Here is a 23763-nt window from a genome sequence, read left to right on the forward strand (position 1 = left end):
AGAAGAATTGGTTTTGAGAAGGATGCTGCTGAGCGTTGCTTGTGAAGTGAAGTCATGATTCATCTAGTTTCCGCGTTATCTCATGCGGCCCAGTAAGTGATGTTGCCTCATGGACGCTTCATATCCGCCAAGAAGCAGAGTGGTACCAAATGCTTTGGTCACTAGTCGAAGGTGAGCTCGTCGATTGCTTAGAGGCAAAATCGGAGAGCTACTATAAGTCTGTGTTTGTTTCTTGCTATTAATTTGGATTAGCTCATATGTTACTCTCAAGATCATTATACATACCTGACAGACGAAGTCGAGAAGTAGCTTAGAGAGACGTTTCTTATCGTCCATACATAGAGAGAGAGAACACACAGCTGCTTGTTTGCTCACTCGAAAGGCCTTATTCACACTTCTCATAGAACTTCGCATAATCACGGCAGCCTTGCATGCCAGGAGAAAGCGGCATTGCTTGGAGTTCGCGAGGTCATTGAGGGAGGAACCGGAGTCACAGTTCTGAAAGTTTCATAAAGTTTCAACAGAACAGCATAATGCAAATGGAGCGTGAGCCTCTTCAATTTTGTGTTCTGATTACAGTGTATCTGATATTACATGTATCCGAGCCATTTTTATTTTTTCCGCACCGGCGAAAAGGGATGTTCAGGACGAATTTTCTCTGCCATCATCGCCGACCCCTCGCGAGAAACTGTTATACACATACACACAACCGCAAATGTCTAAACCACTGCCTGGCAGACTACTGCGTGAGGATCTGGTTGTTGAAGTCCACCGCACCATCCATGCTCATCATCATGCTGGGATCAGCAGGCATCAGGCCCCCGCCATTCGGCATGAGGCCGGCGGGAGCAGCGAGCGAGAGGAGGCCGCGTCCCAGCTCGCCGACGGGGTGGAGCGGGAGGACCGACGCCTCCATGGTGTTGCCGTCAAAGATGACCATGTTCTGGATGGGCTGCTGGGTCTGGCCGAGGACGTTGATGACGTCCTGCGCCAGCTGGCCTCCGAGAATGGCGGTGACGGGGGCCATCTCGCTGCCGATGTTTTGCAGGAAGCCGCGCAGGACCTCGGAGCGCAGCGTCTCCGAGGGCAGGCCGAGCTGAGCGTGCTTGGCCGTGGCGAGCTTGGTGAAGAGGCCGAGGTCCTCCTTTGTGTGGCTGGGGAGGCGGCCGCTGTTGAGCACCTGGAAGTCCCAGAGGGCGCGCAGGCACGAGATGACGGGGCTGACGGCCTTTTTCCTGCGCGCGCTTTTTGCGTACTCGTCGGGCAGGGTGGCGCCGTCGCTGGCGAGGTACCAGGTCGAGTAGAGCTCGCGCTTGGTCACCATCTCGATGGTCTTGCCGCCTTCCTTTTTGGTGTTGACGGCGACGACGCTGCGGGTCCGCGTCTCTGGCGCGAGCTTGGTGGCGACGTTGCCGAGGTCGCGCTCGATGACGTAGTCGTGCTCGATGAGGTCGGAGAAGACGAAGCCGTAGAGGCCCTGGGTGCCGGCGGCGTAAAAGGCGCGCTGGTGCAGGCGGGTGGCTGTGTTGATGATGTTGAGGGAGTCCGGGTCGAGGTCGGTGGCGATGACGATGTCGAACGCAGAGAAGTAGCTCGTGCCCTTGGACTTGATGCCCTCGGCGTCGACGTGGACGCGGACGCGCGGGTTGAGCTTCTGGATGGCGGCGGCGGCGGCCTGGGCGCGGTTCTGCCCGACGTGGTGCTCCTCTTCGGAGAGGAAGAACTGGGAGCCCAGATCTGATTCCGAGACGGGGGCGCCGTCGAGGATGGTGAGGGAGCCGATGCCGGCGAGGACAAGGTTCTTTGCGATTTCGTTGGCGAGGGCCTTCATTGTGATGAGGAGGATGTTGGCGTTGCGGATCTTTTCCTGGGCCTTTATGCCCCAGAGGCGGATTTGACGGTCGTAGAGCGCAATTTCATCTAGTAGAAACTGTCAGTTTGTCCGTACGGTCTCATGTAGGTAGATGGCTCAGGCCTACGTACCTGCGCTCATGCCCGGCGCCGGAGCTGGGATATTTGGAAGCATGTCGTTGCCCATGAAGATTTGCTGCTGTCCGTTCTGCTGGAGGATCTGAGGCATGAACATCTCGCCCGTGGGCAACATGCCGGGAAGGATGCCGGGCATGGCTCCGGGGATGACTTCCTGCAACGCTTCCGGGAGTACCTGGTCCATTGGCGCGGCTTGCATGCTAGGATCGAACCCGTTGGAGGGATTGGGAAAAGGCATGTGAGGCAGAGCGGTTTCCTGAGCTGACGCGTTGCTACTCGGGGCCGCGGTTTCTTGTGCGGGTTGCTGTGCTGGCTGCTGCTGCGCCTGCGTCTCTGGCACCGGCGTCTCCTTCGTTTGCGGTTGCTCCTCCATGATGAAGTCAGGAGATAAGAGTGATGTCGATTGATGAGAATGTGTAGATCTAAAAAGGATGTTGTCCTCGTATCCTGTGAAATTGAGTCGCGAATCGTCAGGGCAGCTCAGTAAGTCATGCGCGTCGTCGTTTGGCTCGTGAGATGAGTTGGCGCAATGAAGCGAGAGTTGAGAGGTGAGACCGCGTCAAGTGAGATCGGTTTGAGTCCGTCGTAAAAGATGTGAAGGGGGTATCGCAGGTTTCGCTCATCCAATGACGGAAGCAGCAAAAAAGAAATTGATGGATTTTCCAGAAGGAAAAATTCCAGACAGAAGGAAGTGATGGCGATATATGAGAATGACCTCTCACCTCACAAAGCAAGGCTGAGGACGGGATGGGTTCACTTTGAGGTCGAGGCTAAGGTACCTTAGGAGGCAGGTAATAGAGCAAGCTTCGACAAGGAAGGCAGCTTCGACAAAAGAATTGTTAACGCGGCGGCCCTGTTCCGGTACCTAAAGTAAGTGAGGTAGGTACGTAGAACGCTCGCATGGAACGCAGTCCTCGGCGCCCCTAACACGGATAACGCGCTAAGGCCACGCTTAAGTGGTACCTTAGCTTAGCAGAGTGTTACATACTAAGATGATGTATCCCGTAGCATTTTGGTGCCGACGCCCCTCTCTCCCCCGTTGCCTCACTGGTTCTTACAGGTACGAAACCCCGCGATGGGCAGGGCCAGGGGGGTCTCTCTTTAGCGGGTGCAGCAGGGCGATTCCACCGCTTTCACTGGCTGTCTGCTCATTTGCTCGCCTCCTATCGAGGGGGACTTGGAACAGAAATCCAAGCACCAGCAACAGCACCACCACCAGCGGTCAGCGGCACTTCAGTCCAACTCCAACTTGTATCATCAACCAACCATCTTTGCTTTTCCGCCGACCTGCTGACGACACAACCCGAGCTGCATCGACGGCCGTTCGCGCCAGCTCCGTCTGGCCCTCTTGTCTGCACTCATACTCTGCCCGCTTCTACCACCTACAGCACCAAAACCAAAGCTCCAGACTCCCACCACTCTTCGATTCACTACTTGCGACGAGGGTCAATACTGGGGCCAGCGATCGCCCTTCGCGTACACTACCTTTGTTAGTGCAATCCTGGTGGATGGAGGAGGTTCAGCCCGTACGCCCAAGTTACACTCCCACGGGCGGCTACGCCTCTCATCCTCTTCTGTGCGACGATCTCGCCTTATCTGCTGGCTATTGACACTTCTACCCTCTTCTAGTCGCCGCCCCGATCGATAACCCTCCAGGTAGCTGGATCACGAATCTTTACTGCTCGGCCGCCTTCACTCGATCCCACTAAACCCCATAATTTCCACCCCTCGAACCGGCGCTCCCACTCTCGCCGTGGCCTATCTCACGTCGACAGTAACGAGCGCAGCACCAGGAGACTTTCACAGATCGGTTTGTCTCCTGGCGCGTGCGTCGCTAAGCCCTTGAAACCTTCGTCAACGAAGCATGTCGTCACAACAGCCAGACCCGAGCCAACGTATTCAGAGGCACGACGACGACGAAGACGACGACGGCTACCCGCCCCTGCCACCACACCGCAGGCTTCCTCCACTACCGCCGATTTCTAGAGACACGAGTCGCCTCACCTTCTCCCCAAACACCACACGACGACATCCCTGGGAGCCTGAGCCTTACACTACGCAGGACCAAGCCGAAACCTACTACCAGCTCACGCGGCACATGGCTGATCGGAATTTTCAGGCCGAGTACGACGAGCTCGTGGGCAACAGTTTGAGTGGCTTCACGGCATTTATGTCTCAGGCGCAAGACGACTTTGGTTTCTCCCGAAACAACAGCCTTGGCTGGAGCCAAAACTCAAATTTGCTAGATATCTTGCAAAACGACCAGAACGACCAGCGAGACGACGACGATAACACCCGGCGCCAACCCCTCCAGTTGCCCCCAGTCTTTGGGTACAGAACTACCAGGACAATTAGCGGGCGTCAACGAACTGACGGCACGGAAGACGACTTGGAAGCAGTCAGAGCTCTGTGGAATAGGAGAGCCCAGTACAGCTCCTCACCCTTTTCGCCGCCCAGGATGCCTCCCAATCAATCCCCGCCAAATCTTTCGCCTCTACCTCCGTCAGAGGAATACCCGGAGGAGAATCGGAGGGTGAAGAGGAGAAAGCTGGACTCTGAACGAATTGCCCAGAGCTTCACGGGGTTTCGATATGGACGGTATGGCCAGGTCGAGTCAGGTCAACTAAAGATGGAAATCATGAGCTGTGATGGGGGACTGTATGAGAACGCCACCCTTCACGCCCACGAAAACATCCTCAAGGACGACAAGACTGTATACTGCACACAGTCTAATCGCTGCAACATCATTCTGCGGCACCAAGGTGGTACGGCTTTCAGCTTGAAGGAGCTTGTCATAAAGGCGCCGGCATCGAATTACTCTTCACCGTAAGTATCTCAAGTTTCCCCTATTTTCTGGGAGCTGTATCTAACAGATACACGTAGCGTACGGGAGGGTATGATCTTTGTCTCTATGAATCAGGATGAGCTTCTTAGACGAACGGCGGAATACGAAATACAATATGCTCCGCAAAGATCAGGTCGCACAACGGCTACCAGAGCACTAGCCCCGATAATCTCAATACGGCATCACGAAGACGGAACGACTGTAACGAGAACGCACACTCGGCAGAGACGGCTATACAGTCTGGGACACGATGACGATGAAAATGAGAGTCGGACAGCACAGATCCCGCCGGAATTCACCACACACTTGCCACCCTTCAACATCACCACCGAATGCAGTTACGAAGAGACCGACGATGATGATACACCTATAATCACTGCGAATCGAACTGCTCCCAATAGAATTGGGTCCTTGCCGTTTGAGAGTGACAGCAGCGACGACGGCAATCCATTTGCATCCGACTTTGAAGATTATTCCTTCACAAACCGGCGCCGTGACCCTACTGATATGTCACTGGCAGAGGCTGTTGAGGCGAATCAAATGGCAACGCAGGAGGCTGTTCGGGCTGTCAGTGGTGGACGTGGTCTCATGGCGCCGCATGCCAAGTTCTTTATTGAGAAGGACAAGAGCAAATGCACAATACGCTTTGATCCGCCAGTTGCTGGAAGGTTCATACTCTTGAAGATGTGGAGTAGCAGTCGTGCAGCTGGCAGCAATATCGATATACAAGCGGTCCTTGCCAAAGGATTCGCTGGACCGCGGTATTTTCCTTCAGTGGAGTTGAGATGAATGGGTGTGGTGGACCAGGGAATGAAAGGAAAGGGGTTTACGAAAACTTAATGACGGGAGGATAGTTCTATTCTCAGGATGACTTTCTCGACCAACACGTCGACGGCGTTCAGGTTCTGTGGCCAGCAATAGCTAGGCTGGTCAAGTGTGACTCGGAAGTCACTTATATTATACCAAGTGCGAATATACCAGGATTGGGAGATGATGTAAGAATTTCCATGTGCCTCTGAAAGTGCAGTGTATGATGTGACATATCTGACGCTGCAAGTCTGGTCCGCGAGTAGTTCTAAAGAGGTTTTGTATAAGGAACTGACTACCATCATATCCACAGCTCAAGAAGATGTGTTCCGTTATAGAAATGGGTTCTCAATGTTCAAAGACTTTAGAAAAAGACCCAGGTCGTTGTAAATGTGGTCGTTAGTCAGTCATGAATTGATTTCATTCTTACCTTTGATTCGACATTCCACACGAGCCCACCAATCGGCCGGCACCAATTGTCACTCAGCTAGCGCAAAACTCGGAGTGCACCACGCACCTCACACTTACACTCAAACAAGGGAATAGCCAAAGCAGAGTTTATCACCCTCGAGGCCATACTTTACACCCTCATTCTTTGGCGAATTATCCAGGTCCAGGGAACCACAGAACAGCGCTTAAAAAGGAGGAAGATCCACCAGAAAACCATCATGAGCCACGAACTCACGCTCATCGTCGCGGCGACGCGCAACATGGGCATCGGCGCCAAGGGCGGCCTGCCGTGGACGGGACTGAAGAAGGAGATGGCTTACTTTGCGCGCGTGACGAAGAGGCTTTCTCCACAGGTACGTAGAAGGCCATATCTTCCTTCTCCTGCTGAACTCGCTTCATATGAGATGGGAGTCTTGAACATTTTCTTGAAGCCTAGTCTCACTGGCGGCTACTGCGACATGATATCGCATGAGAACCTCATCACAGCGCACAAGTGCCGTTCTATGGCTGACAAGACAATCGGGCTCTAGGCACCCTCAGACGCCCTCAACGCCGTAATCATGGGCCGCAAGACGTGGGACAGCATCCCGCCCCGCTTCAGACCTCTCAAAGGCCGCCTCAACATCGTCATCAGCCGCTCTCACCCTGCTTCGTTGGACACTTCTTCTTCGGCTGCAGGTACGGACACGGCGGCGGTCACGGATTTCGAAAAGGACGCAGTAAAGGTCTCCTCGCTGGACCAGGCCCTCGCGTTCCTCCGCTCCGATGCCAGCGGAGCCGCGGCCGGCAAGCTGGGCAAGGTGTTTGTCATTGGCGGCGCGCAGATCTACGGCGCGGCGCTCGAGGTGCCCGAGGCCAAGAGGGTTCTGCTGACGAGGGTTATGGGGGAGTTTGAGTGTGATGCGTTTTTCCCGCTGAAACTTGGTGGCGAGGGCGAGGGGAGCGAATGGGCTCAGGTTGAGAAGAAGGGGCTTGACGAGTGGGTTGGGGAGGAGGTTGAGGGGGGTGAGATTGAGGAGAATGGGACAAGGTATGAGTTCCAGATGTGGGAGAAGATTTGATCTCGTAATTTTTGGGTCATGAATATTCTTTTCCCTTTTGCTCATCTCATAGTACAGGAAGGAGCGATAAGATGACTACATTACAAGAAATGCTGAGTTGGATGGACTCTTATTCGTGATCCTCCATTCTGTCTGGGAACCTTTAATATGCGTTGGTGATTGTACAAAATTACAAGGCCTGCAGCATCTCCCTTCCCCATGCCAGGCTCTACAGTCTGCGACGTCCGTCAAATGCTGTACATGATTCTCATCATCTTCCCCAAAAATCGATACACTACGGCGACCCACGAATCGTTCAGAATGTCTGATCCGCTGCCATACGACTACCCTCCACCCTCTCTCTCTCTCTCCGAATCCTTCTCTTACGCCTTTACCGCCGCCTGCTCCTGGCCACCCCCAAGCTTCGCAACATCCCCCTTGACCTGCGGCCCAACAGCATCAACAAGAGCAAACATCTCCCTCACATCCCTCTTGAACACTTTAGCCGGCGCCACCAGAATGTCCTCCACGGGCGCCGCCTCGAGGTCCTGCAGCGTAGCGCGCATCCACCCGACCACGGCAGCGACCTGTCGCAGGTCGGCATCCTCGCGGCTCTTGAACAGGTTCCGCCACACGGCGGCGCCGAGGACTTTATCGTCCTTGACGACGCCCTCGTCGTAAGCGGCGATGAGGCCGCGCCACTGGACAAAGATTTCCTTGAGGTAGCGCTGGCGGAGGGCGGACGAGGTCATGCCGTGGTTGAGGTGCATCATGCGCTCGCAGTCGAAGAAGAACTGGTCGATGAACTGGTGCTGCAGGTTGCGGGAGCTGTCGCGGTCGAGGCAGCGCAGGCGGGCGAGGACGAGGTACATGTGCAGCATCGTGGCTTGTGACCAGGAGCTGAAACCCGGTTGGAGGTCGAGGACTGTTAATGGATGTGTCAGTATCACTGCGATTACAACTCAAACATGGAGGGATGGGAGGCAGAGAGGAAATAGTTAAAACGCACATTGCAACCACGGCCCAATGGGGTCTCCAACCTCCTCCCCCTCGGCCGTCATGCGCACCATATCCTTGGCGCGCTCCTGCTCCGAGATCTTGTACAGCGCCGGCGACGAACAGATCTTGTATAGCGCCTCGAGGCGGGAGGTGGTCAGGGTCGCGGCCATGGTCTTTGGCGCGGCGGCCATCATGCCCGACGCAATGGCCTGCTTGAGTCCGCCGGACGACGGCGCCGCCTCCCGCCGCGTCGCCGTCTGGCTGAAGTGCCTCCTTCCCATGGTGGTAGTCGCGGCTGGGCCGCCGGTCTTGGATGTCGTCAGTACCGCCGCTCGGCGCGCCGTCGCGGCGATGGATGTCTGCTGGGACGGCGATGCGGACGCCAGGTCGGCGGTGGCGCGTAGGCTCCGGGCTAGGAGTCTTGCCTGGTATCGGCAGCTTTGGCAGGCCATCTTGAAGGTTATTGCTGATTCGGGATATCAGGGATATCAGAGAAAGGACCGGGTTCCGTGTCTTATCTAGGAATGTTGCGTGTGTGATAGGTGTAAAGGGGGTCGTCGATTCATTCGAAAGTGAATGCGGTCAATCAAGGTCTCGTGAGCCGAAGAATCGGGGTATTGGACGTTGACCAGCAGCTTGGGCCCAGAAACGCGGAGCTTACAAAAAGTCTGGACGTCATCCAAAAAAAAGTTCATGAACACATCGAATTGGAAATTTCGAGCTAGCACATGCCAGGCCGGCGGAACTTCGGGCCATGTCCACCACGCCTGCGTACCGTGCTTCTCTCGAAGACTAGACACTGTAGGCAAACACCATTCAGCTTCTTTGGATTGACAATGCAACGACGCTCAATTACCTTGACTTCGATCTTGGCGTTTTGCATGCTGTAGTTTAGAAACAGAAATCGGCTACTTTTCTTCCCCCCAAGGTGTCGTCGAACTTCATGGACGGCCCATAAAGCGCACTTTCTCACAATGAGCCTTATTCAAGGCTCGTTACTTTGCACCTAAAGTCATTTAGAGCCTTGGGAACGCTCATATCTGATGTTAAAGCAGAGATTAAGCTCGTAGTGGCCGCGTACGTATGTCGGCAATTCTATCTCCTACAATTCTCGTAACCAATCATACATCGAGTCTTACAATGCGAAGCTTTCCATAAAGCCTCTCTTATGGTGTGCCCAAAGTCTGAGTCTAAGCCAGAGCCAATTTAGACATTCCGCGGGCGCAGCCGTCATCGCATGGTTGTTCTGATTCTATCGGCACGGCTGTCCTCATTTAACGCACTTTGGAAAAGACCAGCGAGGCATTCGTCCCGCCAAAGCCAAAGCTGTTGGAAATAGCAACGTTGACCTGTTTCGCTTGTGCCTCGAGGGGTACCATATTCATGGATCCCCCGACATTTGGATTCTCGAGGTTCAGCGTAGGCGGCACGATATCCTTTTGGTTAAGAGTCAGAGGAAAACATTCAGTTGGGCAGAAAAAGACCAAAAAAGTCTGGGGAAGATAAGGTTCTGGTTTCAGAAACCAAATAGCCGCGACTCACCTCTGCAACCGATAGCACGGCGAACAGGGCCTCGATGGCGCCAGCCGCCCCTAGCAGATGGCCAACGGCACCTTTGGTGCTGCTCACAGTCACCTGCGACTCGTCCGCGTAACCCTCCTCGCCTGTCATGATGCTTCGTATCGCGGAAGCTTCTGCCGCATCGCCAACCTGTGTCCCTGTTGCATGCGCGTTGATGTAGCTCACCTCGGCCGGTCGAACTTCCGCGTTCTTCAGAGCAAGCTTCATGGCGCGGAATGCTCCGTGTCCGTCTTCCCGCGGGGCCGTCATGTGATGCGCGTCGCCGCTGCACCCGTAGCCCCTCACCTCCGCGTAGATGTTGGCTCCGCGGGCCTTGGCGTGCTCGAGTTCCTCCAGGACAAGGACTGCCGACCCCTCCGAAACGACGAAACCATTTCGGTCGCGGTCGAAGGGACGACAGCTGGCGTGGGGGTGGTGGTTGTAAGCTGTGGAGAGGGACCTTGCCCTCCCGAAACCAGCAAAGGTCAGGGGATGGATGCAGGATTCCGTTCCGCCGGCAACCATGACGTCGGCATCACCAAAAGCAATGAATCGCATCGCATCTCCAATGGAATGAGCACCCGTTGTACAGGCGGTTGTGACGGAATGGTTGGGGCCTTGCAATCCGTACTTCATTGAGATATGGCCGGCGGCCAAGTTGATGAGAATCTTGGGAACGAAGAGTGGTGAAACCTTCTTGTAGCCCTACCAGAACAGACTTTAGCTTGGCTTCGCTTGTCGATCACTGCAGCGAGATCTCACTTGTTGGTTGAAGGCCAAGCTCGTCTCGTAAATCTCCTCGAGATTTCCTATACCGCTGCCAAGACACACGCCCGTGGCCTCCTTGTCCTCTTGGCTCTGCGGATTCCACCCGGCATCTTTCATTGCCATGTCGGCACATGCTACGGCGTACTGGGCAAACTTGGACATACGACGTTGTTCCGTGGCGTCCAGCCAGTCACCCGGCCGCCACTGATCGGGACCTGAGCCATGACTGGGGACTACGCCAGCAACTGTGCTCGTCAGGTCTTTCCAGCGGCTTCGCGGCTCAAAGTCAGCCACACTGGTGATGGCAGATTCTCCAGCCAACAAACGTTTCCACGTGGTACGCACGCCAACACCGAAGGGCGAAATGGCGCCGAGCCCTGTCACGACAACTCGTCGCATGACTCTTGTGCCATAGCCAGGGTCAATATCTGTGTGTCGTTTTGAACTACAGACGCACCGACATGTAAATGGGGGGAATAAGGTAGCAAACGACAAAGTGGAAAGGGCGGGGATGAAAAGGGGAGAGGCTGCGCTGGGGCGATGTGTCTATCGCAGGTAGGGATGATGGTGATTTGGTACGGTAGGGTCCTCCGTGTCAATGGCTAAGCCGGCAGCGATGGTGAAGGACGGTTGTGCGGTCTGTAGGACAGGTGAAGTCGGAACAATGTTACGGATAGGTTAGTAGAGATGTAGGAAAAACCGCGGTCGGGTCGCTTCTGCTGCGCCGCACAGATGCAGTTTAGCGCGTTCTTGATGGGAGAGTACGTACTCGGCACTCGCTAAGGTGAGGTGTCGAAAAGTGCAGATTGTCGACCTGTCGCTGCAGGGGCTGCATGCAAACACTGTGCTGTCAGAGGCTGTCAAAGCGAACAATGTACAGCTAAAAAGGGGGCTTTTTGGTGCTGAGGCCACAGTGTCGGGATCTCAGTAGCGTAAGGTATGGTACCTTATCTTGAGTTCCATTGACCCCCTTTTGGGTGAAATGCCCTGGGCCTGAATGGCGGCGGGGGACAAGTGCAGCGGGAAGCGGGGGACACTAACGTCGCCTCAATGGGGGTTTTGGGTCTGGAATTCTGGATTCAGCCTCTTAGGTGTCAGATGATTGGCTGGAATCGGGGACCTTGGCCTCTGCGTCGGAAACGCAACGCAACGCTGCGCAACGACACACGTTGCGACTGGCGCATGTGCTCTCACTCTCACTCACTCTTTCTTTCCCATCTTTCTCTTGACGTACAGTAGTCTCCCACAAGCCGACGCTGCTTCCATGTAAAAGAAGCTTTTCTTAACTTGCTTCTTTATTGCAGCCTCATGAGACTGGGAGGTGACATCCTCTACCGCACCATCGGATCATCCTGCTCAACCTCACTCCAGGAGGTGAACTAGTCCAGCCATTCAAAGATCGCCAATCCCTGGAAGACGACATCTCATCTCACCAACCGTTCCATTGAGCCACGTTTCAGACATCGACGTCTTCCCGGCATTCCAAATCGTTATCATCGCCAGGTTGAGCAGCCAAGAGAAACAAACGAGCCCGCCAGGAACACAGGAACACACACGAACAGAGGGCACACTCGGAAGCTTGGCCATCCCGCCTTGCAGGGTCTCCCATCGCATTTCGGCATCTGCAAAACTCAACGTCCGCCTTCATCAAGTCCATCCCCGCAAACTTGCGGCTCTGTATCCGGGCCTCGAGTCGCCACACCACACTGCATCTGTGCTGAGTTGTGCCGCAGCTTGGTTTCAGCGTCGCATTTGTTTCCCTTCTTATCATCAATGACCACTCGTCCTATGAGAACTCTGCAACCACTTCGATCCCAATCTTCTTGTCCGAGCAGTGTCACCAGTCGGGAAACTCGCTTTCCTTGAGATTAGCCCCCATTCATGCCTTTGCCCTCGTCTTTCCCTCGACTTCTCTGGCCGTCCGATCATCCCACAGCATCACACCCCTCCACCATTATTCGCTCCAGTCATCGCCCTCACTCACCCTCGCCATCCTTTAGTCTGATCCCAGTCTGCGGATCGCCCGTCCTTTCCTGCCGAGCATCACCCTGTTTCCTGAGAGCACGGGGTCGGCCCTCCTGCGTACCAGGCACTACTAAGCACCTGCGAGGTTGATTCATTCGAGTCCCAGGTCCAATCACGCCACACTCACTGTAGGCCTCGAAAGAGACTCTGTACATACCAGAGGCTTATCGAGTACAACCAGAGGCTCATTTTTAGCCTTTGCTTCATGTTGGTCTGGGATCGGCGCTCGTAGCTCGTACCTCTGCGGGTTCCCGTCTCCCGCCTCTCTCACACACACTCTCTCTCTCCTAACGCCATCCGCCTAGACACTTTAGACTCTCCCCCCTATATAGAAACCCACTGCCTCCTCCTGCTTTTGGACGTTTTGACCCTGTCGTCGATGATTGTGCTCCCACACTCCTGGGAATACTTTCAACATGCCCCAACCATCTAATGGCAAGTCGTCTGGTACGGCTTCAGGACCCATGATGGCGGACAACGATCGCGGGCTCGATACCAAAGCGGATGTGGAGGTCAGTGGGCGCGAGATCAATCCCGCCGACTCTACCACCTCAAGATTCTCAGACCGTGACCCGGTCGAGGACTTGAAAGAGAGGCTCTCGCAATGGGGTGAGTCAAGTGTCTATCACGGCTATGATGATGAAGATGAGCAAGGGTCCGAACATGAACTTCTCTTAGATCCGAATCTGCCCGAAGAGTACGAGACGAGAATTCGTAACGCGGCATCGACGCCAATCGAAGAGGTCGACGATGAGTTGGCTATGAAGAGGGAGGAGGAGGAGGACTCACCGTATCCCGAAGTACGCGCAGCCGTTCGCAACTACGACGAAGATATGCCCTGCAACACCATCCGAGCCTGGACTATCGGTCTCATGTTGGTCACTGTTGGTGCCTCAATGAACACCTTGTTCTCACTACGACAGCCTTCCATCGGTCTTGGTCCTCTAATTGCGCAGATTATTGCATGGCCTATCGGTCAGGGTTGGGCCAAGGTGATGCCTACGAAGCAGTTCAAGACCTTTGGCATCAAGTGGAGCTTGAACCCGGGACCGTTCAACATCAAGGAGCACTCCATCATTGTCGTGATGGCTGGTGTCTCCTTTTCCGTTGCATACGCTACCGACATTATCCTGGCCCAGCTGGTGTTTTACAAGCAAGACTTTGGCATCGTCTTTCAACTGCTTCTCACCATTTCCACTCAGTCCTTGGGTTACGGAATTGCCGGCATCATGCGAAAGTTCCTCGGTGCGTACTCGTAAAGAAACTTCAAGATTTAGGCTCGCTAACCTTACTATCAGTCTATCCGGCTGCTATGATCTGGCCCGGAAACTTGGTCTCCGTCACTTTGATGAATGCCATGTACGAGACGAATGACAGACCCGATCCCACTTTCATTGGTGGCAGCATGCCTCGATACAAGTGGTTCGGTATCATTGTTCTTGGCTCATTCTGCTACTATTGGATCCCCGGCTTCCTCGCGCAATTCCTTAGTATCATGGCATTCGCCACCTGGATTGCCCCGAACAATGTTATCATCAACCAGCTATTTGGTGGAACGAGTGGTCTGTCACTTCTGCCGTTGACTCTCGACTGGACTCAGATTTCCGGATTCGTTGGCTCCCCGCTCATTCCCCCATGGCACGCCATTGCCAACACCCTCATCGGTGTTGTTACCTTCTTCATCATCGGCTGCTCCGTCTTCCACTACAGCGGTGTGTGGTACGCTCAGTTCCTGCCCATGAGCGACTCGGGCACGTACGACAACACGGGTAACCCGTACAACACGTCTCGCATCCTTACCCCTCAGCTTACACTGAACGAGGAGGCGTACAAGAACTATTCACCGCTGTTCATCAGCACCACGTTCGCCATGTCGTACGGTCTGTCATTCGCTGCCATCGCTTCTTTGATCGTCTACACCTATCTGCACAACGGAAAGCAGATTTGGGCCCAGTACAGGAACAGCAACAAGGAGCAGCCCGATATCCACATGAAGCTCATGAGGAAGTACAAGGAGGCGCCGACTTGGTGGTACATGGGCCTCTTCGTGATCGTAAGTAACTTTGCTGGATTTTGTGGTCCGTCATGATGCACTAACACGCGTGCAGATGCTTGGTCTAGGTTTCGTGACTGTTCTGTACTACCCGACCAACCTGACCTGGTGGGCCTTCCTTTTGGCGGTGGCCATTTCGTTCGGCTTCTCGCTGCCCATTGGCATTATTCAGGCTGTCACGAACAACCAGATTGGTCTGAATGTGTTGACGGAGTTCATCTACGGCTACATCCAACCTGGGCGACCTCTCGCACTCATGATGTGAGTTACACTGTGTTCTAATCGAATCATCGACTCGTTTTGTGCTGACAAGTTACACAGCTTCAAGACTTTTGGCTACATCACCATGTCCCAGTCCCTCAGCTTCGTCTCTGACTTGAAGTTTGGCCACTACATGAAGATCCCGCCAAGAACCATGTTCATGTGCCAAGTCGTCGCAACCACCTTCTCCTGCTTCATCCAGATCGCCGTGCTCAACGCCGCGTTGAAGAACATCCCCGATGTCTGCACGCCGCACCAGGAGAACAAGTTCTCTTGCCCGGGCGGCCGCGTCTTCTTTGCCGGTACGTCGTCCCTACCCCTCAACCCACTCCCTCCCGTATCACAAAACTAACAGCCCCCGTCCACAGCATCCGTAATTTGGGGTCTCATCGGTCCCGCCCGCATGTTCTCCCCGGGCCAAGTCTACTCCGGCCTCTTCATCTTCTTCGGCCTCGGCGCCATCCTCCCCGTAATCTTCTACTTCGCCGCTCTCAAGTGGCCCAAGTCTCCCGTCAAGTACCTCATGGCGCCCCTCATCTTTGGCGGTGCCGGCGCCATCCCTCCCGCGACGCCCCTCAACTACCTCTCCTGGGGCATCGTCGGCTACGTCTTCCAGCACCACATTCGCAAGAAGCATTTTGGCTGGTGGTCGCGCCTCAACTACCTCACCTCGTCGGGTCTCGACCTCGGCCTGGCGCTCGCCACGCTCGTCATCTTCTTGGCTTTCACGCTTAACAAGATTGAGCCGCCTAAATGGTGGGGTAACGATATCGTGACTGCAACGATGGACGCGCAGGGCACGGCTATCCAGGCGACGCCCGCGCCTGGAACAAAGTTTGGTCCGACAAGCTGGTGAGTATCGACAATAGCTTTCGGCGTCAAAATAGGTTTAAAATAGGGACTTGTATCACTAAAGAGCCATAAAACACAGGGAACACTAGGAGAGAGACATGGGGACATGTCCTATGTTCCATGTTGCTCCTGCCTATCCCCCCCCCCCCCCATTTTGTAAAGGGGTTTACTCGGAAAGACCCAGTGGACATTGGATACGGATGATTAAATGGGTAGAAGGGCTGGTTACCACGAATATTAAGGATGGATTATTATTGTGTATACTCTCTATTTCACGCGAGTTGGGTCTAATTTCTACTTTCCGCTTTACGCAATGGAGGGGCCAAAGATTCGTGCATGTTGCAATAGAGACGACAAGTCCAAGCGTATGTACGTACATATGTTTCCTCTTGTGTCACGACACAAAGAGGGTGATGTAGGTTGTGAAAAGAGCACTTCGTAAGAGCACGCGTTCGGAATCACCAATGGCGTCGTCTTCCTGAGATAGACGTCACCCAAGGACACTTTCGATTTCAGAGATGGGTAAACGTCTTTCACCTAGTGAGTACACGGCTCAACACGGTCGTTTGGCGTCTTCACGAAGGTGAAGCTGTCTGTTTGACATTAACGTCGGCAAGCCTATCTCGCCAAAAATTGGCTAGATTTTCATCAAGTTCGGAGCATCGCGATACGCCAGTGACACCTCGACATCCTTACGCCTGCGCCTCTGTACGCACATCGGTCAACGACTTCAGCCGGGCTACGCCTCGACGCCACAAGACAGCCCAGAAGCACACGAAGGGACAGGCTATCGTTCAACTCGACGGCACCATGGACCATCATCACATGACTAGTCCGCGCTATGGACAAGTTACTTCATGATTTATTTCACTCGAGTCTCGGGCCCTAATGCAAGCTCGGCATTCCGAGCCCGAGAGTGGGAGAGAAACACGCAGATCTCACATCTAGGATCTCGGGGACCCGAAACCAACGACGTCGCAGCGGTAGTGGGCTGATAATGTGTTTACCGCACGCTCCTCCTCCTCCTCCTCCTCCACCTTGGCATAGGGATCATGGATGGACAACCTGGGCAATAGAAACGGAGAAGGGAAAGAAAACAAGACGACTTTTGATGGGTGGGACCCGGGTACGAAATGTTCCAACGCGCGCGCGGCGGGTTATTTATTGGCGCTAACGATTCGGGGGTCTTGAGCCGCCGGGGCCGTTGGGTGGATCCCTTACGGGGTCGGCCGCGGTTCGGCGGGGCGGAGCGCGGGCAACACGCGCCTCGCAGGGACCCGACCTGGACGTCGTAGTGTGAGTGGGGGGGGGGGAGACCAATTTTTTGTTTGCCGTTCCATTGACTCTCGAAAGTGGCACCGGTGGGTTGCTTTTTTTGTCGGGGGCGAAAAGTGCCAGTGAGGATGGAGTCGCTTTGAAGTGGAGCTCGCTCTCTGTTTCGACTTTTGAGCGTTGTTTCCTGTAAGCAGATCATGTTTAAGTCTGGAACGGATTTCATCTAAAAGAGTGCGAGCATTGATTAGCAAAGCGGCATACAAGGAAACGGGATTCGCTGTCGTAAACGAGCTGTCAGTTTGGACTTTGTGCCGTGTTAATCAATGAGGCTCCTCAACAAGGGCAGAACTTCTTCCAAACAGCACACAAATATCCGTGCTTCAGCCGGAACCAGGGAAAAGCTTTTTTCTGCTTGCGGAGAGTCCGCGGTTAGCCACGCCCGGTCGAGTACGGATACGTCTTGGAGATTTCAAAAGTCTGATATATTGCCAAGAAAATGAATGGGATTACCAGTCCCCTCCCAAAATCCAATGCCGCAATACGAAATACCGGCCGAATGGGTGGATCCCGCTACAGCTGACATCGTCTTTTCGAATTGTCATTACGAATCGCCTGCAGGCTTGAGAGATGCCGGCCGGAGTGGGGGAGGAGGATGAGATTTCCATGGGCTTTTCAAAGTTCAAGCTTCTTGATGTGGGCTTTCGGCAACAGTAGCTTCTTCGGGGATCCAAGAGCCGCAGGTCCCCAACCTTTTTGAATTCTTGTTGGCTGCCGTTGATGCCAATGTTGCATCCTTTATTTCGCCGAGTTTGCCCATTGTCGAAATGGAGCGAGTTGGTGAACGCCACGGCAGGCCCTGTCAAAGTCTGCGGAACCGGGTACAGCAACCAACGGCAGTTTGGCTGGGTCCCGTGCCGTAACCCCCGGCGGCCTCACTTGAAGCTCATGATGTAAGCAGTATTAAGTCGTTCGATGCATACACTGCATAGATGACTGCATATGCCCCTTTGACCGAGTGTTCCCGGGGGCAGGCAACAACGGCCACATTGATGCGGCCAAATGCGATGCAACTTCAGTCCAGCCACTCTTTCCCACTTTATTTTGACATCCGCATACAGAGCTAGATTTGCTGCAGCATTGTTTGCACTTTTGTCATGTGCTCGAACCGTGTCACGCATGTCGCTATGTCATAGAGTATAGATGAAGGATGGGATCAGGATCAGGATCGGTGCTAACATGCCCCCTTGCATGACAGATTCAACCCCTCCAGTTTCTCCCTCTCTTTTCTAGAACCATGCCTGGAATGCCACCGAATCCTGAGCTTGCTTATTCCTTCTTTCCCGGTTTTTTTTCTCTTTCTGCCCGAGTCTCCACGCCGGTATGCATAGATCGTACGAAGAAATATAGGGCCGAGACTTTCTCCAATTTGGCATCACTGATCAGCGACTACGGATTGGCTGTTACCTCACGGGTTCGCCGTTGGACCAACACCACCACCACCACCACCACCAGTCTCACACCGCCCTCCCCAGTTCCAACGCCGCCTAGAAACGGCCTCCTCCGAAGAAAGCTGTCAGTCGCGCGCGGCTCACGCTAATTAGTCACTGGATAGAGGTGGGAAGCTAATTTGCCCTACCAATACCATACCCCCGTATCTGGAATGACATTCCAATCGAAGTTGCCGCTAAAACCGTCGCGGACTCCCGCGAGACTTCGAGAAGAAGACGCCCCCTAACCTTCCCTCCCCTGTCATGTCTTGCTAGTTGTCTTCCCAAGTGTCTCACCGTGAAGAAGGAGCGTGGAAAGAAGCAGAACAGGTCGAAGGAAACTTGGGAGAAGCTGAGGAGGAGAGGGCCGGAGTCTGAGACACGTGGCGGTGATCTATCGTGATCCCGCGCAATCAAGGGGCGGATCTCCCGGTGTCCACATGCCCCCAATTGATTATCGAAGTCCCTGGTAATGTCAACGTCGTCGTACGGACTCAGAATCGTGAACAACAGCAGGTGTCCGTAGGGGAAATGACACCATGGACGGAACTCAGCTGTCAGCCTCATCTCCAACTACATTAGTGTGACTTGATGGTGTGTCGAGCAGCTGAGTAGTTGAATCAACGCTACAGGGCTAATGCTCCTGGCGCTAGATATGCGGTAGCGCTCTTCGTGGCCCCCGAGGGACCGCCATTCACGCCACGCATCAAGTCCCAACGGGGAGTCTAGACTCCGCCAGAGCGCTGTGGCGGCCACGCTCTTCATTGATGCCGGAAACTTTGTTCCTGAGCCGGCCCCCAACATTGCGGCTCAAGTCCACAGTATTCGCAGATAGCACAGGTGGAGGATACTCGGGCGCCGTCAAGCCGCTGGTGCGAAAAGGGGGGGCAGGGAGTCCGGGCCGGCCGGCTCGGAGTTTTGACGGCCGGCCGGTCGAAAGCACCACCAGCTAAGGACCAAGGTACTGAGCTGGGTTTCCCATAGTAAATCTAGCCACTAGATATGGTTCCCGAAAACGAGAAGAGAGTAGCCGCATCCAGCCTATCATATCGTTCGTCTTCTTGTTTCTGCTCTGTGCCCGTCGAACAGTGATCTCTTGACGTCTGCCTCCAGAAACTGAGCATATTGGGTCTGTGAATCTCTGACGAAGGGACCGATCTCTGCATCTCAATCATTAGACGAGCTTCATCCTAGACCCAAGACGCACGTCCTTACACATTACGCTCTCGTTTTAACGGAGTGGCCACCAGTGAAGACTTTCTGACTCAACTAGGAGAACCAACTTGCAGCAGGTGCTTTCCTCACTTCCTCAACGACATCGAACCGAGCCGAACCGAAACCCAACTCCTCCCTCGATACTCCCCGCCCCCAAGCCTCTCGTCGACGAGATTACCTTAATGGAACCTCTAGTTCAAAACGCCGACGACCGCCTCCTCTTCCTCCTCCTACTCCTCTTCGACCCGGTCCCACCTTATCTCTCCTCTGTCCTTGACCCCTTGATGGCGAGGAGGAGGAGGAGGGGAACAATGACGACGACAACGACAACGACTATAGCAAGCCGCTTCTTGGGGGCCAGTAATCCGCCGACTACAGAAAAATATACCTTGAAGATAAAACCCCCCCCTTCCTTTTGCAACGAGATCATGGGCAGCATCAAGTCGACTATGAGCCTGTCTCGCAGTTGAGCAAAAAGAGAAAAAAAACCTTATAAAATTGACAGAAGTGACAAATAAGAGCATTGCAATATCCTCCGTAGCTACAAAGGTAATCTAGTATCTAGTCAGACACGCAGCCTTACTTCTCGTCGGTTGCCGAAATGAAAGCAAATAACATGAAACTTCTTGGTATTCTCTAGCCCGGCGTAGAGCTTTTCCTTTAGTGTTTTCCCACTTGACTTTGTTGCTTGGCATTATTCATCCCTTTTCCCCCGAGTCTCCAACTTCTATCATCGCGACCGGTAGTCCGGCCCTCGTAGCAGTAAAATACAGTATTCGTCACAATGGCTCCTCCGAAACGAATCAGAAGTCAACTCATGACGTTGAAACACCTCTTCGTTTCCCCCTAATCTAGGTTTTGTTGAATAGAAATGATTGCCTTCCTCGTCATCCTCTGGGTATCTTTGCTGCCTCCAAAATCACTTTTCTGTGCCCTCAGGCTTGGCTCGACAAATATGCTGCTGGCTGTCATATCCACTGCAGACCAGGTGCCCCAAATGCTTCCAGAACTACCCATACTAGGAGTATTCTGCCGGAACGTACATTGGTACACTAGGGGCCGTGTACCCCGGAGGCCCGGCCGCTGGCACCCCAGCACCGTTAGGACCGCCAGGCACAACGTAGTTCGCAAAGCCTTGAAACTGCTGCTGGCCGGGGCCTTGCGCAGAGAACACAGGTGCGTTCACGGTCGGAGCTGCAACCGCGGCTACCGCGACGGGAGGCACTCCGGCGCCAGCTGGCACCGCTGCCCCCAACGCATGAGGCCCTCTAGATATTGCGTTGGGCACAGCTGACCAGCCCCAAAGCTGATCGAACTCGAGCTCTCCATCACCTGTGTCCGAGTCACCACCCATCCGCGCACTTTGGTCACCCTGTGACATGCTGGGGGTACTACCGGCCGGCGAGGCGACGGCTGACGGGCCTGTAGACGTAGGAAAGCTATGGTCCGTCTTCATTGACAGCGGCGGTGGCGCCATTGGCTTGGCTTTGTTTCCTGTCATGCCCGATACTGTGGCAGCCAGCGAATTCTTACGTGAAGACTTGAAGATGGTGCCTATGGGGTCGTTGAGGGATGTCGGGGAAAGCATTGGGGGCGCGGGCATGGCTGGCTGCTCGGTCTTCTTCTGTTGTAATTCGTAGACGACGTTGCGGAAAGATGTGAGGATGAAGAGGAGTCGACTAGCCTGCGGGTCGCTGGTAGCACAATACCGCATAATAGCAATGGTATTAGATATCGAGGCCGCGTAAGTCGGGTTGGGGTATATAGATGCAAATTCGTTACTCAGTATAACGAGTGAGGCAGCGAAGAGAAAGTAGCTGGATGAGATGTTAGCATAATGCAGTTTGTAGTCCATTTTGCATTTACATACAGAACAAAGGGGTTTCGTTGAGGAAGGTAGTTGCTCTCAAACGCCTTTTGCACGTAGATGATTGTCTGGTTAGAAGCGTGTAAGCATGCCTCGCAATACTTTGACATGCGATTGATCCAGCGGGGGACCGGGAGAGCAAGACCGCTTCGCTCGCCGTGAACTTTACTCAAAAGGCAGAGAAAAAATGGACGAGTCAGTAAGAGAATAGAGTGGCAGTATAAGAGGTTGACATGCAGAGCCGCGATGCCCTGAGCGGGGTTGCTGGGATCGGCGGCCACCCGCCCACCCGCCAATTCGGGGCTCAGAGTAGTGTACCAGGTGTTGCACTGCTCCCAGATCTCTTGAGCAAGGCGGACCGAAATTCGCCGGCGGGCGTAGATCTTCTTGAGAATCTGCCCAACGATCCGACAAGATCGCACGGCGGCGTCGAGCCCATCATCGGGATCCGTAACACGGATCAATTCCCCTTGGGAGTTTTTTTCAAACACCAAAAGCGCATCTACAGAGCACTCTTCTTCGTCAATGGCGACCGGTCGGCCTAGTGATGCCGCGAGAAACCGATCGAGAACGAATAGACTTCTCCAGAGGTTACGGCGGAGCCGAATCTCCTCGCCATTGAAAATAAAGTGGTTCTCGTGGACCCTGTGTAAGCCAAGAGCAAAGCCAGAACGGACCGCCATTCCTAAAAGATGAAAGCATTAGCTATGATGTTCCGCACGGGATAGCTGATTATGGCCTCACCAAAGTAGGCGTACGCTGCGTTACGTTTGGATATCGCTAGCATATAGACAGCCATCAATGACAGTGCCTGCACAGACCAAAAGTCTGCATCTTCAAATCCGGAAATGGGGTCGCCAAGAGCTTTGGCACTCCTGAAGAATAGCTCGGCGCGGTCATATCGACTTGCTCGGAGCTTTTTGAAAATCACGTCTTCTTTGCTACCGGGAAGTGGTGTCCCCAAGACGGTGCCGATAGCAAGGGTCAAATGCAATAGGCAGAGGAAAGAAGATTGCGCTGCCAATGGATCTGTGTAGCAGGCTTCCACGGACTCTTCAAATGCTGCTCTGTTAAAGACCTCGATCAGGCCGTGAGTCTATAGCAAGTCAGCAACTAAACCTCATGAGCGTCGTACCGAGTACTCAGGGGAATCGCATACGTTCGTAAAGAAGGAGTCCAGCAGAGCGTTGGCTGTATCCCTGTCGGGCAGGATATGTGGAGGCCGAATGCTATCCGGGATAGCACTGGTCGCCTCCATGATCTTATGGCGGCTAGGGTCCAGGGTAAAGTCGCTGGGCCCAACGCTCGCCTCAACAATCATTCGTATGAGCTGTAGGTAAGCCAACGAGGCCGAGTCGCCAACGTAGACTGATCGTATGATTAGTAACAAGATAAATACAACGCCCTGGCATAGGATACATACGGAGTCTGCCTGTAGGGTCCTGCAACATTCTGGTAGATTGCATGAGCGATGTCTCTTCATCAGGTCCTGAAGCGGTGCTGTGCCTGGAGCGAATGTCGAACTCGCGGTCTACTCCCAGCATTTCATGGTCCTGTTCGATAGATGGCTTTATATCAGATCCGGCGGCTGGTTTCGCATCGTTGACTGGTTGGTTCGGTCTCGAGTCCCATGGGGTCGTGGCCGCCGCGGGGCTCTCAGATGTGAGTGAGCCATCTGGGGCTGTTGGCTTCACCGTCGGTAGTTCTTCAATATTGCGACGCTTGGAAGGAGAAGCTAATTGGTCCGGGGCGGTCTGCTCGGAGCCATTGCTAGTCGTGTATGTACACTGAAGACTCCTCTTGGTACAAGTGCCGCAAGGGCGAGCACCGTTGCACTGTCAAGTATCGGTCAGCGACTGGAAAGTGACTTGGCGACTAACGTGATGCGGGAGGTGAACCGGACAAGGTCTCGGAAAATTGCAAATAGCTAGCACTTGCCGAGCTTGAGGTCATTCAGATAGACCGGGATGCGGTGTACACGAGACCGGCAAGGCGGTAACCCGTTGTCGATCGGTACTGGGGCACTTCATGGGATGAACCAATGATCCTGGGAAGTCTGTGACCAGATCGTCGGGTTGCCCACAAAGACATGCTCTGACGAGGGGCACCCCGGGTGCTGGAAGAGATGCCCCGTTTAAGGGTCCAGCAAATTGAGCAACGAGTGCGAAATGTGCTGCAAGAAACAGCTCGGAAAACAGATGGAGAATGGTGTATCTGCATGGATGCCCACCACCCACTTGGATGGACCGGACTTAGTTGGCAATGTAGCA

At 54.1% G+C, this 23763-nt stretch overlaps 8 protein-coding genes across 8 annotated transcripts; 3 read left to right on the forward strand and 5 right to left on the reverse strand.

Moving 5' to 3' along the window:
* Positions 1-739: 739 nt before the first annotated feature.
* CCOS01_02634 (ThiF family protein) lies at positions 740-2362 on the reverse strand (the record flags this gene model as incomplete). The annotated part of the gene is made up of 2 exons (XM_060450822.1): positions 740-1920; positions 1984-2362. The coding sequence occupies 2 exons, from the start codon at positions 2360-2362 to the stop codon at positions 740-742; spliced, it is 1560 nt and encodes a 519-aa protein (XP_060319472.1).
* A 1491-nt stretch (positions 2363-3853) lies between these two features.
* CCOS01_02635 (uncharacterized protein) lies at positions 3854-5623 on the forward strand (the record flags this gene model as incomplete). The annotated part of the gene is made up of 2 exons (XM_060450823.1): positions 3854-4815; positions 4873-5623. The coding sequence occupies 2 exons, from the start codon at positions 3854-3856 to the stop codon at positions 5621-5623; spliced, it is 1713 nt and encodes a 570-aa protein (XP_060319473.1).
* Positions 5624-6309: 686 nt separating this feature from the next.
* CCOS01_02636 (dihydrofolate reductase) lies at positions 6310-7152 on the forward strand (the record flags this gene model as incomplete). Its single annotated transcript, XM_060450824.1, has 2 exons — positions 6310-6444; positions 6622-7152. The coding sequence occupies 2 exons, from the start codon at positions 6310-6312 to the stop codon at positions 7150-7152; spliced, it is 666 nt and encodes a 221-aa protein (XP_060319474.1).
* A 362-nt stretch (positions 7153-7514) lies between these two features.
* Positions 7515-8582, reverse strand: CCOS01_02637 (ubiquinol-cytochrome C chaperone; the record flags this gene model as incomplete). Its single annotated transcript, XM_060450825.1, has 2 exons — positions 7515-8056; positions 8141-8582. 2 exons carry the CDS (start codon positions 8580-8582, stop codon positions 7515-7517), a joined length of 984 nt encoding a protein of 327 aa, XP_060319475.1.
* Positions 8583-9404: 822 nt separating this feature from the next.
* CCOS01_02638 (3-oxoacyl-(acyl-carrier-protein) synthase 2) lies at positions 9405-11293 on the reverse strand (the record flags this gene model as incomplete). Its single annotated transcript, XM_060450826.1, has 4 exons — positions 9405-9566; positions 9673-10395; positions 10453-11004; positions 11228-11293. 4 exons carry the CDS (start codon positions 11291-11293, stop codon positions 9405-9407), a joined length of 1503 nt encoding a protein of 500 aa, XP_060319476.1.
* A 1141-nt stretch (positions 11294-12434) lies between these two features.
* Positions 12435-12638, reverse strand: CCOS01_02639 (uncharacterized protein; the record flags this gene model as incomplete). Its single annotated transcript, XM_060450827.1, has 1 exon — positions 12435-12638. The coding sequence occupies one exon, from the start codon at positions 12636-12638 to the stop codon at positions 12435-12437; it is 204 nt and encodes a 67-aa protein (XP_060319477.1).
* A 261-nt stretch (positions 12639-12899) lies between these two features.
* Positions 12900-15653, forward strand: CCOS01_02640 (OPT family small oligopeptide transporter; the record flags this gene model as incomplete). The annotated part of the gene is made up of 5 exons (XM_060450828.1): positions 12900-13728; positions 13782-14536; positions 14592-14797; positions 14858-15099; positions 15166-15653. The coding sequence occupies 5 exons, from the start codon at positions 12900-12902 to the stop codon at positions 15651-15653; spliced, it is 2520 nt and encodes an 839-aa protein (XP_060319478.1).
* Positions 15654-20644: 4991 nt separating this feature from the next.
* Positions 20645-23523, reverse strand: CCOS01_02641 (fungal specific transcription factor domain-containing protein; the record flags this gene model as incomplete). The annotated part of the gene is made up of 6 exons (XM_060450829.1): positions 20645-21443; positions 21497-22178; positions 22238-22589; positions 22653-22861; positions 22917-23328; positions 23479-23523. The coding sequence occupies 6 exons, from the start codon at positions 23521-23523 to the stop codon at positions 20645-20647; spliced, it is 2499 nt and encodes an 832-aa protein (XP_060319479.1).
* Between the last annotated feature and the right edge of the window lie 240 nt (positions 23524-23763).

The sequence above is a fragment of the Colletotrichum costaricense genome (assembly GCF_030867565.1).
Source record: "Colletotrichum costaricense strain IMI 309622 chromosome Unknown Scaffold_2.1, whole genome shotgun sequence".
NCBI classification, from domain to species: Eukaryota; Fungi; Ascomycota; class Sordariomycetes; order Glomerellales; family Glomerellaceae; genus Colletotrichum; species Colletotrichum costaricense.